At 40.1% G+C, this 14,756-nt stretch overlaps 1 protein-coding gene across 2 annotated transcripts in view; it reads right to left on the reverse strand.

Moving 5' to 3' along the window:
* The window catches only part of VRK3 (VRK serine/threonine kinase 3), a 254,135-nt gene that overhangs the window by 39,761 nt on the left and 199,618 nt on the right, over window positions 1-14,756 (reverse strand). For both annotated transcript variants that reach the window (XM_044269695.1, XM_044269694.1), the window contains exon 13: window positions 8,427-8,485. In XM_044269695.1, coding sequence (XP_044125630.1) covers window positions 8,427-8,485 — 59 coding nt within the window. The remainder of the gene's footprint in view (window positions 1-8,426; window positions 8,486-14,756) is intronic.

Below are 14,756 nucleotides of genomic sequence, written 5' to 3' on the forward strand. Positions count from 1 at the left end.
AGGTCTTCCCAACTTTCTAAAATATTATAGAGCAGCGATTGTGAACTGTGTCCTCAACCTTTTACACAACCGTATCTCTAAATTATGGATAGATGCACTTAGCGTTCAGGATTTTCTGGCTCTCAACCTCTCCACCCACCCAAGAACCCCAACTCCCATTTTCCCAACTTATTCTATCCTTGGGGCAAGTTCGCTACTAAACTTAAATTAGTCACAATGCCAGGCCCTTTTAAAGTTATAACGGATCATCTGGCAATACCTCTAGGCCTCAAATCTGTCCTGACTTTTCAGCCCTCAATGGGGATACTAACCAGAGTTATAGTCTTATACAACATTAATGGTCTATGTCCCCTCAATGACCTGGAGAAAAGGAGAAAAAAAAAAAGGAGGGGGGTTAATCTCTATTCTTCCCAAAGGAAGTTTTGAGAGTTTCCAGCAGGGCGCCAGAGGAAGGATTTAAAAATGTATTTGTATTTGCCAAGGCAAGGAGGTATTATATATTTTGATATTTTTGGTGTTGGAGGGATATTAGGCTGCCAGGGGTAAACAAACCATCTGGGGGAGTCCCCTAATGGAGGAGATATAAGCACAGAAAATGGAGCAAACAAACGTTTTTCACCCCTTTAAAAGGCGCCACCATCCCTTATATAAGCGATATACAAAAAAGAAACATATATATATAAAAGTGATTTGCTTTTTTAGATAATTCTCACAGGTTCAAATAGTGGCTATGATGTCATATTATAAAAAATATATTAGATATATTATGTATATTAAAAACAATTTTCACTCACTTCACCCAGGAGGTACCGGATGGGATAAACTCAAAACACCCACCGGAACACCTCCTGCGCCTGGGTCGCCTATAAGATCCCACGGAATGACAGCAGTCCAGTCGAGCTTCTTGTCAATCGACTTTTATTCAAACCACAGGGTGGGGTGAAGGTATCTTGCTCTACGCGTTTCGGGGTATAAAGGACCCCTTCATCAGGAGCATATGACATCATACATCTTTTGAGGGGTATAAATACACAAACTGTTTGTGGAAAAAGCGCCAAAAAAACGCTGGAAAACGTCACTTCCGGTTTGCGTTCCAGCATGGAACGCACCGGAAGCGGCGTCTCCTCTTACATGCACATATTGTTCTATAGAGATCATAACATATAGGTAATAGAATACAGTTTCAGTAATAGAATGTAGTTTCCGTTATTTTAGCATAAGATTTAGATTTGTTAGCATAATTTGTCCTGCAGTCTGGACAGGGTCCTGGGCGTCACTTCCGGTTTGCGTTCCTCTAGGAACAAGCCGAAGGTGGCGTTTTTTTACAGGTTATTGTAATTGGATATTGATTGTTATGGTTGGATGCTCTTATCTCAGCGGCTAGTGTTTACAGCATTCATTTTAGTGCTAGATTTTAGCTATCTACTGGTATCGGAACGTCACTTCCGGTATGCGTTCCAGCATGGAGCGCACCGGAAGTGACGATCTCCTCATCCAAAAGACTCGATTAGGGGGATATAGGGAAATTGTTTTTTTATATCTCTGTTTTTATTTTGTTTAGATTGTTAGGACCCTATGGCCAGGCCTCTCATTGTTTTTTATTATTTATTATTTACTTAGAACATTCTCTCCATATATATTCTCCATATATATTCCGGTTCAAAAGCGACTTCCGGTTTGCGGTTCACTTTGGAACGCATCAGCAATTTACATTTTACTGTAGTAGGAGACATGGTTCTTTCTGTGTTGGGGTCTATATTCTTTTGTATATATGCAAATGTGTTCAAGGATGTGTGTAGGGGGTATGAACTGGGGGAAGTAATTGTGTAGCACGGAGGACTGTGTGTATATATGTGTACACACAAAACCACACACAAGTGTATACACACATATACACATATATACATGGATATCAGAAATACGTTACAAAAATAGAATTTCATCAAAATAAAACTTTCCTAAAAAATGTACTAAAACATGTGTTAAATCATTAATAAAAATTCTTAATATTAAATAAATAGATATCTTAGATAGCAATAATCATTATAAATGACCGTATAAAAATGTATGAATAATTTAGTTTTTAAAAATCATGTGCTAATATATATATATATATATATAGTGATAAGAGTATTCGAAAAAAGCATAATTGTTGGTGCACTAGTTTTGTTGATTTTTTATATATAAATAAATTGTAGCAGAAATTTAATAGTTCGAGTATTCAAGGGTCTCATTCAGTCCAAAAGGGGCAAGGGTATTGAGTTTGTATATCCAGTGCATCTCTTTGCGACAAAGTTGCTGATAAGTGTGTGTCTGTTCTAGCGGTGACACCCTCAGGCTTGATGGGTCACTGTTGTGTGTCTCTGAATAGTGTCGCGAGACGCTGTGGGTAACAATACTACGTCTAATATTTGAGCGATGCTCGTTCATCCGCTCTCTAACTGTCTGTGTGGTTCTTCCAATATACTTTAGACCACACGGACAGTAGAGGAGATAAATTATATTTTTTGACCCACAGTTTAGTTCCTGTTTGATGGTCCAGAGGGACTCGTCTTTGGTTTTTTTAGGATTGGGGATACTGACTGTTTTGACCCCGTGGGTAATCATAGGGCAACAGAAACATTTTTTTGAGGTACATTTATGTATTCCCGTCTTATCTGCAGGGTCGATGGGGGTGGTCTCAGAATTCATGGTTATTTTTGGACATGAGGGTGCAATCAAATTTTTTAAAGTTTTGGCTCTTCTAAACGTGATTGAGGGTTGTTTTGGTAAGATTTTTTTAAGAATAGGATCTTTGAGGAGGATGCCCCAATGTTTATTAAGAGTTTGTCTGATATTAGTGTGGTGAATGTTATACCGGGTGATGAGGTTATACTGATATCTATCGTCTTTAGTGGTTTTAACTGGGGCAGGTTGTAGCGCAATGTCTTGACTGATAGAAGTGGCTCGTCTGGCAGAGTTGTTGATCAGTCCTTTTGGATACCCCTTATCCCTAAACCTTTCTTTCAGCGTTTTTATTTGTTTTTCCATTACTTTTGTGTCTGAGCAATTTCTTCTGACCCGTTTCATTTGTATATACGGTATATTGTTTCTCCATTTTGAATAGTGACAGCTTGAATAATCTAGATAGCTGTTTGAGTCTACTTTTTTAAAATGAGTTCTGGTGGTGATTTTGTTTGCTATGATTTTAATATTGATATCAAGGAAGGTTGCCTCTTTCAGATGGTGTTCAGAGGTAAATTTTAAGCCCCAATTATTTTGGTTAATTTCTTCGATGAATTTTACTAGATCCTCTGTGCTGTTGTCCCATATGAATATGATATCGTCTATAAATCTTTTGAATATTACAATATTTTTGTTCGATATCAATCCTGTTTTTTGTTCAAAGTGTCCCACAAATAAATTGGCGTATGATGGGGCAAATTTTGTCCCCATGGCTGTCCCTTTTTTTTGAGAGTAGAATTGTTCATTAAAAGTAAAATAATTATGTTTCAGGATAAAAGAAATTGATTCCAAAATAAAATCTTTTTGTGTTGAGGACATCTCTTCATCGTTGTCTAAAAAGTATCGTATTGCTTTTAGGCCCAGAGTGTGTTGAATGTTACTATAGAGTGAGGCTATATCAAGCGTAACCCAGATGTAATGGGGTTTCCATACAACCTCATCTAATATATTGATTAGGTGGGAGGAGTCTCTAAGATAGGAAGGAAGTTTTAGAACAACGATGAAGAGATGTCCTCAACACAAAAAGATTTCATTTTGGAATCAATTTCTTTTATCCTGAAACATAATTATTTTACTTTTAATGAACAATTCTACTCTCAAAAAAAAGGGACAGCCATGGGGACAAAATTTGCCCCATCATACGCCAATTTATTTGTGGGACACTTTGAACAAAAAACAGGATTGATATCGAACAAAAATATTGTAATATTCAAAAGATTTATAGACGATATCATATTCATATGGGACAACAGCACAGAGGATCTAGTAAAATTCATCGAAGAAATTAACCAAAATAATTGGGGCTTAAAATTTACCTCTGAACACCATCTGAAAGAGGCAACCTTCCTTGATATCAATATTAAAATCATAGCAAACAAAATCACCACCAGAACTCATTTTAAAAAAGTAGACTCAAACAGCTATCTAGATTATTCAAGCTGTCACTATTCAAAATGGAGAAACAATATACCGTATGGACAAATGAAACGGGTCAGAAGAAATTGCTCAGACACAAAAGTAATGGAAAAACAAATAAAAACGCTGAAAGAAAGGTTTAGGGATAAGGGGTATCCAAAAGGACTGATCAACAACTCTGCCAGACGAGCCACTTCTATCAGTCAAGACATTGCGCTACAACCTGCCCCAGTTAAAACCACTAAAGACGATAGATATCAGTATAACCTCATCACCCGGTATAACATTCACCACACTAATATCAGACAAACTCTTAATAAACATTGGGGCATCCTCCTCAAAGATCCTATTCTTAAAAAAATCTTACCAAAACAACCCTCAATCACGTTTAGAAGAGCCAAAACTTTAAAAAATTTGATTGCACCCTCATGTCCAAAAATAACCATGAATTCTGAGACCACCCCCATCGACCCTGCAGATAAGACGGGAATACATAAATGTACCTCAAAAAAATGTTTCTGTTGCCCTATGATTACCCACGGGGTCAAAACAGTCAGTATCCCCAATCCTAAAAAAACCAAAGACGAGTCCCTCTGGACCATCAAACAGGAACTAAACTGTGGGTCAAAAAATATAATTTATCTCCTCTACTGTCCGTGTGGTCTAAAGTATATTGGAAGAACCACACAGACAGTTAGAGAGCGGATGAACGAGCATCGCTCAAATATTAGACGTAGTATTCTTACCCACAGCGTCTCGCGACACTATTCAGAGACACACAACAGTGACCCATCAAGCCTGAGGGTGTCACCGCTAGAACAGACACACACTTATCAGCAACTTTGTCGCAAAGAGATGCACTGGATATACAAACTCAATACCCTTGCCCCTTTTGGACTGAATGAGACCCTTGAATACTCGAACTATTAAATTTCTGCTACAATTTATTTATATATAAAAAATCAACAAAACTAGTGCACCAACAATTATGCTTTTTTCGAATACTCTTATCACTATATATATATATATATTAGCACATGATTTTTAAAAACTAAATTATTCATACATTTTTATACGGTCATTTATAATGATTATTGCTATCTAAGATATCTATTTATTTAATATTAAGAATTTTTATTAATGATTTAACACATGTTTTAGTACATTTTTTAGGAAAGTTTTATTTTGATGAAATTCTATTTTTGTAACGTATTTCTGATATCCATGTATATATGTGTATATGTGTGTATACACTTGTGTGTGGTTTTGTGTGTACACATATATACACACAGTCCTCCGTGCTACACAATTACTTCCCCCAGTTCATACCCCCTACACACATCCTTGAACACATTTGCATATATACAAAAGAATATAGACCCCAACACAGAAAGAACCATGTCTCCTACTACAGTAAAATGTAAATTGCTGATGCGTTCCAAAGTGAACCGCAAACCGGAAGTCGCTTTTGAACCGGAATATATATGGAGAATATATATGGAGAGAATGTTCTAAGTAAATAATAAATAATAAAAAACAATGAGAGGCCTGGCCATAGGGTCCTAACAATCTAAACAAAATAAAAACAGAGATATAAAAAAACAATTTCCCTATATCCCCCTAATCGAGTCTTTTGGATGAGGAGATCGTCACTTCCGGTGCGCTCCATGCTGGAACGCATACCGGAAGTGACGTTCCGATACCAGTAGATAGCTAAAATCCAGCACTAAAATGAATGCTGTAAACACTAGCCGCTGAGATAAGAGCATCCAACCATAACAATCAATATCCAATTACAATAACCTGTAAAAAAACGCCACCTTCGGCTTGTTCCTAGAGGAACGCAAACCGGAAGTGACGCCCAGGACCCTGTCCAGACTGCAGGACAAATTATGCTAACAAATCTAAATCTTATGCTAAAATAACGGAAACTACATTCTATTACTGAAACTGTATTCTATTACCTATATGTTATGATCTCTATAGAACAATATGTGCATGTAAGAGGAGACGCCGCTTCCGGTGCGTTCCATGCTGGAACGCAAACCGGAAGTGACGTTTTCCAGCGTTTTTTTGGCGCTTTTTCCACAAACAGTTTGTGTATTTATACCCCTCAAAAGATGTATGATGTCATATGCTCCTGATGAAGGGGTCCTTTATACCCCGAAACGCGTAGAGCAAGATACCTTCACCCCACCCTGTGGTTTGAATAAAAGTCGATTGACAAGAAGCTCGACTGGACTGCTGTCATTCCGTGGGATCTTATAGGCGACCCAGGCGCAGGAGGTGTTCCGGTGGGTGTTTTGAGTTTATCCCATCCGGTACCTCCTGGGTGAAGTGAGTGAAAATTGTTTTTAATATACATAATATATCTAATATATTTTTTATAATATGACATCATAGCCACTATTTGAACCTGTGAGAATTATCTAAAAAAGCAAATCACTTTTATATATATATGTTTCTTTTTTGTATATCGCTTATATAAGGGATGGTGGCGCCTTTTAAAGGGGTGAAAAACGTTTGTTTGCTCCATTTTCTGTGCTTATCCCTCAATGACCTAACACACATAATGCCCTAATCTCCTGGACGTTGGTTTCTCTATTTTCCACTCCGTAACTTCATTAACTCCCTGACACCTGGATCGCAGCTATGTGGCCCTCTATCTAGCTTGAAGAATTGCACTGAGGAGATGGGGGATGGGGCCATAAATACCCCACCATCAGCTGCTAGGTTTATTTCTGCATGGGAAGGAGAACTGGGCATTACTCTTGCTGCAGAGCAGTGGTGCAAGTCAAATTATCAGTATCGTGTAGGTTACAAGAATTTAACTACAATATACTGACTCTGTGGTATAGGACACCAGTGAAGCTTCACCAGTTTTAACATTCAGTACCTGATGGTACTGCTCATTGGCTGACGGTACAATGCTGCACATCTGGTGGGAATGCCCAGGTATAGCTCCCTTGTGGCAAGATGTGTTTGCCCTTTATAACACTCTTTATTGGTCTTCTATATCACCCTCACCCAAGAGAGCACTTTTATCTATCTTTCCGGGACGGATTTAACAGATAAAAGGGGAACATTCAGACTCTTTATCTTGGCTATAAGGCAGATATTATCTACCTTGCAAATGGAGATCACCTGAGAGTCTTCAGAGATTAACCTGGGTGACTGCACTAGACATTCTTGTTCGTATAGAGGAACTTAGGGCAGAAGATCATGATATGGCATATGCCTTTGCAAAGGTTTGGGCTCCCTGGTTTCAGTTTCGCGAATCCTTTTCTTTCTCGGATTGGTTGTTCCTTCTCAAGTCACTTAGATGGTCATTACTCTACAAGGTACTTTCCCCTTACCCAATTCTACCTCATGGCATTGTCTGGTCTTCTTTGTAAGTTTGTCTGCCCTCATTTTTCAGTTTTTACCTTCACTATATTATTGTCTCTATTTGACACGCTTTATTTACCGTATTAAGCAATTACTAGTGCCTTTGATATCACAGAATGTCAGACTGTATTTGCCGAGATACAAAGCTTTTATACTTGTTTTATATTGTCAAATAAGTATTTAAATTTGTTTAATAAAAATAGATTGACCCATAAATCTAGCAGAGCAATGAACTGGAATATCTGTGGATCCATGTGAGGTACAGGGCTGGTTCTAGCTTTGTTAGAAAGAAGCTGTCATGTATATGATGTCCGATTTTCATTTTTTATATTAATCACGGGATAACCCCTTTAAATAAAACAGGTCCACCACTTACACCTGATTCTGATCACGCTGGTTAAAAACACGCGACTCTAATTTACCTTCCAATTATCTAATCCTAAAGGTTTACATACTTTTGCCACTCACAGACGTGTGATATTGGATAATTTTTCTAAACAAAAAAATTACCCAGTCTAATTATACAGTATTCAGGCTCATTTGTTTGATTTGGTTATCTTTATCTACTTTTAGGTCAAATTTATGGAGAAATATAGACAATTCTGAAGGGTTCACAAACTTTCAAACACCACTGTACTTAAACACTAAAGATTGCCGCCACAGATTAGCATGCAATGTTGCTGCAGCGATGCATGTTCAATATGGACCCCCAGATTAAGTTCCTATGACGAGCCCTAAGCACTCCAATCAGACACTGGTCATAGTTTTCTTTTCTGTTTAGTTATTCAAAGAATTTGTATGTCTCTTTTTTTCAGTGATACACAGGATCCTACGGATAGGGTTTACCTTGGCACAACCCTTTTAATAAATAAATTACTTACAAAATGTGCATACTGTACCTGGAATTTTCCTTCTGTTAAAGCACTTCTTAAGGAGTCCTGGTACATCGGTTTTAAATCTGTACATAAATTAAAAAAAAAAATGTATTCATGTATTTTGATGTGGTTTTAAAGGGATTGTCTTATGACAAACATGTATATTCATCTGATCATCAGGGGCAAAACACTGGCCCCTTGCAAATCATGAAATCGTGGCCCCAGTGGTCAGACCCCTGCTGATCAGACATCCCCCTTACCTGGTGGAGAGGGTTTGGAGTTTGTCATGGGACAATACCTTTAAAGAGAGAAGTAGAATATTTCCTACATCAGGGATCAGCAACATCTGGCACTACAGCTGTTCTGAAACTACAACTCCCAGAATCCATTCTATTCCATTCCTTTCATTCCTTTCATTTCTATGAGAGTTACAAGAACAGACAAGTAAGAGTGCATGCTGGGAGTCATAGGCGTGCACACGGGGTGTGCCTGGGCACACCCTAATCAAGCCTGCTGGCCGGCGAATACTAATGAAGTGCTTCCTCTTTGGAAGTGCTCATTAGTACCAGAGGACCAGGAAGCAGTGAACGCTATGTACTTACCGCTTCCTGGTCCTCAGCTGTAGGCTGTGCAGGTCCGTGCACAGCGTGAGGTGCTTTGTGACGTCACACTGTGCGCGCCAGGTCAGAGCACAGCCGACAGCAGGAGGAAGATGATCGCGGGAGGCATCAAAGAGCAGAGAGGTAAGTGTTTTTTTATGTTATGCTCGGGGCAAAATGGAGGCTAATGAGAGGCATAATGGGGGTTAATGAGGCATAATGGGGGTTAATGAGGCATAATGGGGGCTAATGAGAGGCATAATGGGGGCTAATGAGAGGCATAATGGGGGCTAATGAGGCATAAGGGCTGATAATGGGGCTAATGAGGCATAAGGGCTGATAATGGGGCTAATGAGGCATAAGGGCTGATAATGGGGCTAATGAGAGGCATAATGGGGGCTAATGAGAGGCATAATGGGGGCCAATGAGGCATAAGGGCTGATAATGGGGGCTAATGGCATAAATGACATATATATATTTATTAAGGGATCGCTGTACGTGGGGGGGGGGGGGGGGGTCATTCTCACAAGAATCGTCGTCCACCACAGCTTTCGGGGACATTTTTCATACACGGAACAGTCCAGTTAATAATCACTGGTTGTGGTGAGGTTCCCACATACATACATAAAAACAAAACAAATACCTGCCTGGCTGTGCTCTCACTACACCGGTTACGTGGCCCTGACTCCGCTACAGAACCCTGTTCACACACAACCCATATGCGGCTTTTCCTCAGCCCATAGTTCCCCAGCCTCTCCGGCTGTAATCAGTCCCGTACCTGTATGGGGAAGTGTGGCCCAACAGTCCTCCCGACTCCGGCCTTGTGACCCTTGAATCCCGGCGTCACGGCGTTCCCCAAACTTCGGGCTGTCACAGTGCCCTGGTCTCTCAGCCTGAAGAGCTGAGACCACGCACAGAGCCTCTGCTCTGGGTCTCTGTATCTCACAGCATATATCTCTCTAGACTGACCTACTCTGAGGCGCTTTATCCCAGCCTGATTACAGCAGGCCTCACCTGCGATCACCTCAGGTAGAAAGGAAAACCCGTACTAGAAGGGTGTGGACTGGCAACTCCCTCTACCAAGCCTAGCCACCAGTCCAAGTAAAATCCAGCCCAGAAAATGTATACAAAAATGTCAAGCAAACTATTCTTTGCTGAGACTACTGCCACTCTCTGGATTTTATCTGTCTCACCCATCTGAGGTACCTGAAGTGGGACAACACACCTTCCAGCACTGTTCACATTACCACAATATATATATATATATACCGTATACACACGCACGCGGTGTGTGTGTGTTTGTGCTTTAGGGTGCACGCCTATGTTGGAAATTACACTTACAGCAGCTGGAGTGCCGAAGGTTGCTGATCTCTGTCCTACATAACACCCCTCCTTGCTTTGGATTCCAAATTACATTATCTGTTATATGTATGTAAAAACATCTTAAGAGAGGAAAACTGTTTAAAAGCATAAATCTTTACAGCCGGAGCCAAACAAAACTGAATATTTATAACCCTAATTCTGCGGTTTACAGAAACACCCCACATGTGGTTGTAAACTGATGTAAGGGCGCATGGCAGGGAGCAGAAGAAAAGGAGCGCCATATGGTTTTTGGAAGGCAGATTTTGCAGAACTGTTTTTTAGATGCCATGTCCCAATTGAAGCCCCCATGATGCCCCCTTACAGTAGAAACTCCCAAAAAGTGAACCCATTTTGGAAACTACGGGATAAGGTGCCAGTTTTATTGGTACTATTTTGGGCTACATATTATTTTTATATTACGTTCTTTATTTGTGAGGCAAGGTAACCAAAAAATGGCTGTTTTGGCCATTTTTTTTTTACAACATTCATTTGACAGGTTAGGGTACTTTCACACCGGCAGGGTCCAGCAAAAACGCTTCCGTTACTGATAATACAACCATCTGCATCCATTATGAAAGGATCCGGTTGTATTAGCTTTAACATATCTTTAATATTGCCAAGACGGATCAGTCATTAACTCTATTGAAAGTCAATGGAGGACGGATCAGTTTTCTATTGTGGCAGATTGCGTCAGAGAAAACGGATCCGTCCCCATTGACTTGCATTGGGGGTCATGACAGATCCGTCTTGATCAGTTTCCCAAGACGGAAAGCAAAATACATGTTGCGGTTTTCTCTCCGGTCTAGGAATGCAACTAAACAGAACGGAATGCATTTGGGAGCATTCCGTTCTGTTTTTTCCCCATTCACAATGAATGGGGACAAAACTGAAGCTTTGTTTCCGGTATTGAGCCTCTATGACTCAACTCAGTACCCTTAGAACATGCGCTATTTTTGTAGAGCAGGTTGTTACGAACACAATGCTATCAAATATGTGTACTTTGTTTCATTTTTCTGCCGATTGTCTTGTGCAGGGGTTGTTTTTGCAGGAAGAGTTGACATTTATAGTGGTACTATTTTTGGGTACATATGATTTTTTGATCATTCATTATTACACTTTATGAGTCAAGGTGACCCCAAAAACTGGTTGTTTTGGCACAGTTTTTATTTATTTTTACAGCATTCACCTGAGGAGTTTATTTTTATAGAGCAGATCGTTACGGACGTGGCAATACCCAATATGTTTCCTTTTTCTTATTTAAGTTTTACACAATAATAGCATGTCATTTTTTGCAGCATGAGGTGACAGTTTGATTAGTAGTATTTTGGGGGTCATACGACTTTTTGATCGCTTGGTGTTGCACTTTATGTGATGTTTATGTGACAAAAAATGGCTTTTTGAAGCAAAAAAAATACTAATCATATTTTAGTGTCTCCATTGTCTGAGAGTCATAGTTTATTTTTTGACCGATTGTCTTAGATAGAGTCTCATTTTTGCGGGATAAGGTGACGGTTTGATTGGTACTATTTTGGGAGGCATACGCCTTTTTGATCGCTTGGTGTTGCAATTATTGTGATGTAAGGTGACAATGGCATTTTTTGGCACTGTATTTATTTTATGGTGTTCAGATGAGGGGTTAGGTCATGTGATATTTTTATAGCGCTGGTTGTTACGGACGCAGCAATACCTAATATGCATACTTTTTAAAATTTATTTCACTTTAACACAATAATAGCATTTCTTTAAACCCCAAAAATGATGTTTTAACCACTACAGGATTGCCGCAGCGGCGGCCCTGTTATTCCTCCTGGACGCGCAGGCGCGTCCTCTCGCGAGATTTCCTGTGAACGCGTGCACACAGGATCGGCAGGTAAACGAGTGCATCTACAGCCTGCCAGCGGCGATCATTCGCTGGCAGGCTGTAGATGCAATTTTTTTTACCCTTAAAAAGGTATATTAGACGCTGTTTTGATAACAGCGTCTAATATACCTTCTACCTGGTCCTCTGGTGGTCCCTTTTGCTTGGATCGACCACCAGAGGACACAGGCAGATCTGTAAAGTAGCACCAAGCACCACTACACTACACCCCCCCCCCCCCCCTGTCACTTAACCCCTTATTAACCCCTGATCACCCCATATAGACTCCCTGATCACCCCCCTGTCATTGATCACCCCCCTGTAAGACTCCATTCAGACGTCCGTGTGTGTTTTGCGGATCCGCGAATCACGGACACCGGCAATGTGCTTTCCGCATTTTGCGGATCCGCACATTGCCAGAACTATATAGAAAATGCCTTTTCTTGTCCGCAATTGCGGACAAGAATAGGACATGTTCTATAGACTCTACAAAAAACGCAGTGTTCACCCGATCATGTGACCCCATTTTGGATAGAAGACACCCCAAGATATTCTGTGAGGGGTATGGTTAGTTCATGTAAAATTTTATTTTTTATCACAAGAGACTTTGTAATAAAAAAAAAAAAAAAAAAAAAAAAAAAAAACATTTTCCGCTAACTTGTGACAAAAAATAAAAACTTCCATGAACTCACTATGCCCATAAGCGAATACCTTAGGGTGTCTACTTTCCGAAATGGGGTCATTTGTGGGGTGTTTCTACTGTCTGGGCACTGTAGAACCTCAGGAAACATGACAGGTGCTCAGAAAGTCAGAGCTGCTTCAAAATGGGGAAATTCACCTTTTTGCACCATAGTTTGTAAACGCTATAACTTTTACCCAAACCAATAAATATACACTTATTGCATTTTTTTTAATCTAAGACATGTAGAACAATACATTTAGAGAAAAATTTATATAGAAATGTAGTTTTAATAAAAAAATTATTAGATTAATATAAAAAAATGTAAAAATGTCAGCAGCAATGAAATACCACCAAATGAAAGCTCTATTAGTGAGAAGAAAAGGAGGTAAAATTCATTTGGGTGGTAAGTTGTATGACCGAGCAATAAACCGTGAAAGTAGTGTAGTGCAGATTTGTAAAAAGTGGTCTGGTCATTAAGGGGGTTTAAGCTAGGGGGACTGAGCTGGTTAATGTCTCCATGTTCTGAGAGCTATAGTTATTTTATTTTTTTGGAGCGATTTTCTTATCTAGGGGCTCATTTTTTGAGGGATGAGGCAACGGTTTTATTGGTACCATGTTGTGGTACATACGCCTTTTTGACCACTTGGTGCTCCACTTTATGTGATGTAGGGGGGACAAAAATGTTTTATTTTATTACACTGTTTTTATTTTTTTATGGTGTTTATTGGACGGGTGGATCATGTGATATATTTATAGAGCCTGTCATTACGGACGCGGTGATACCTAATGTGTGTGTTTTTTCCTTTTTTTTGTCTTATAAAATCAGGAGAAAGGGGCGTTTTTTTTTTACTTGAAACCATTTTGTGTTTTTTTTTATTAAAAACACTTTTTTGTGCCTTTTTTTTAAAACTTTATTTCTGTCACACTCTGGGACTTCAACTTTTGGGGGTCTGATCCCCTCTGCAATGCATTACAATACATCTGTATTGTAATGCATTGCCTGTTAGTGTATTACACTGAGTCATACACTAACAGGTTGCCTAGGACAGTGATAGGCAAACTGCGGCTCTCCAGCTGTGGCAGAACTACAACTCCCAGCATGCAAAGACTGCCTACAGCTTTCAGCCTACAGCAGGGCATGGTGGGAGTTGTAGTTTTGCAACAGCTGGAGAGCCGCAGTTTGCCTATCACTGGCCTAGGAGATGTAGCCTGAGGCTGGATCTCCTCGGCCCCCGTAGAAGGCAGGTCCCGATGCATCTGGCTGCCTTGTCACCCATCGGGTCCCCACCACAGCAGCGAGGGGACCCGATGGGTTCCCTCACCCGCCGCATGCACCTTCTATGCCGCGGTCAGCGCTGACCGCTGCATACAAAGGGGTTAATCCGCCGGCATTGGCTTTTACAGCGATGCCGGCGGATACACCAGGGACCCGGCTATCAGGGACTGCCGGGCCCCTGCAGTGATCGGGCGCGCACTGCTCCGGTACCCGCCCGATCACCATGATGTAATAGTACGTCAAAATGCGTCAAGTCACTTGCCGCCATGACGTACTATTACGTTATATGTCGGGAAAGGGTTAGAGGGTGTCCGTAAACACAGAGGAAGTGTGCAAAGTGGTTTTACAGCATGTTTGTGTCTGTTAGTAAAGTCTGTGTTCACTTTTCTGTTATCATTTCTCAAATACATGGTTGTATCAAATTAGTAACCAAATTAATTTCATATTAAGTTTTTTTTTAAATTAAATGGTGTATCCAGTTATAAGACTTATCTTTTTAAGAACAGTGGGCAGAAGGGGTTAAACTGCTCTTCACTTGCTGGTTCCAGTTTGAAATGGTGGATATGCAAGAAAAGGC

Source organism: Bufo gargarizans, chromosome 10 (assembly GCF_014858855.1).
Source record: "Bufo gargarizans isolate SCDJY-AF-19 chromosome 10, ASM1485885v1, whole genome shotgun sequence".
Classification (NCBI taxonomy): Eukaryota; Metazoa; Chordata; class Amphibia; order Anura; family Bufonidae; genus Bufo; species Bufo gargarizans.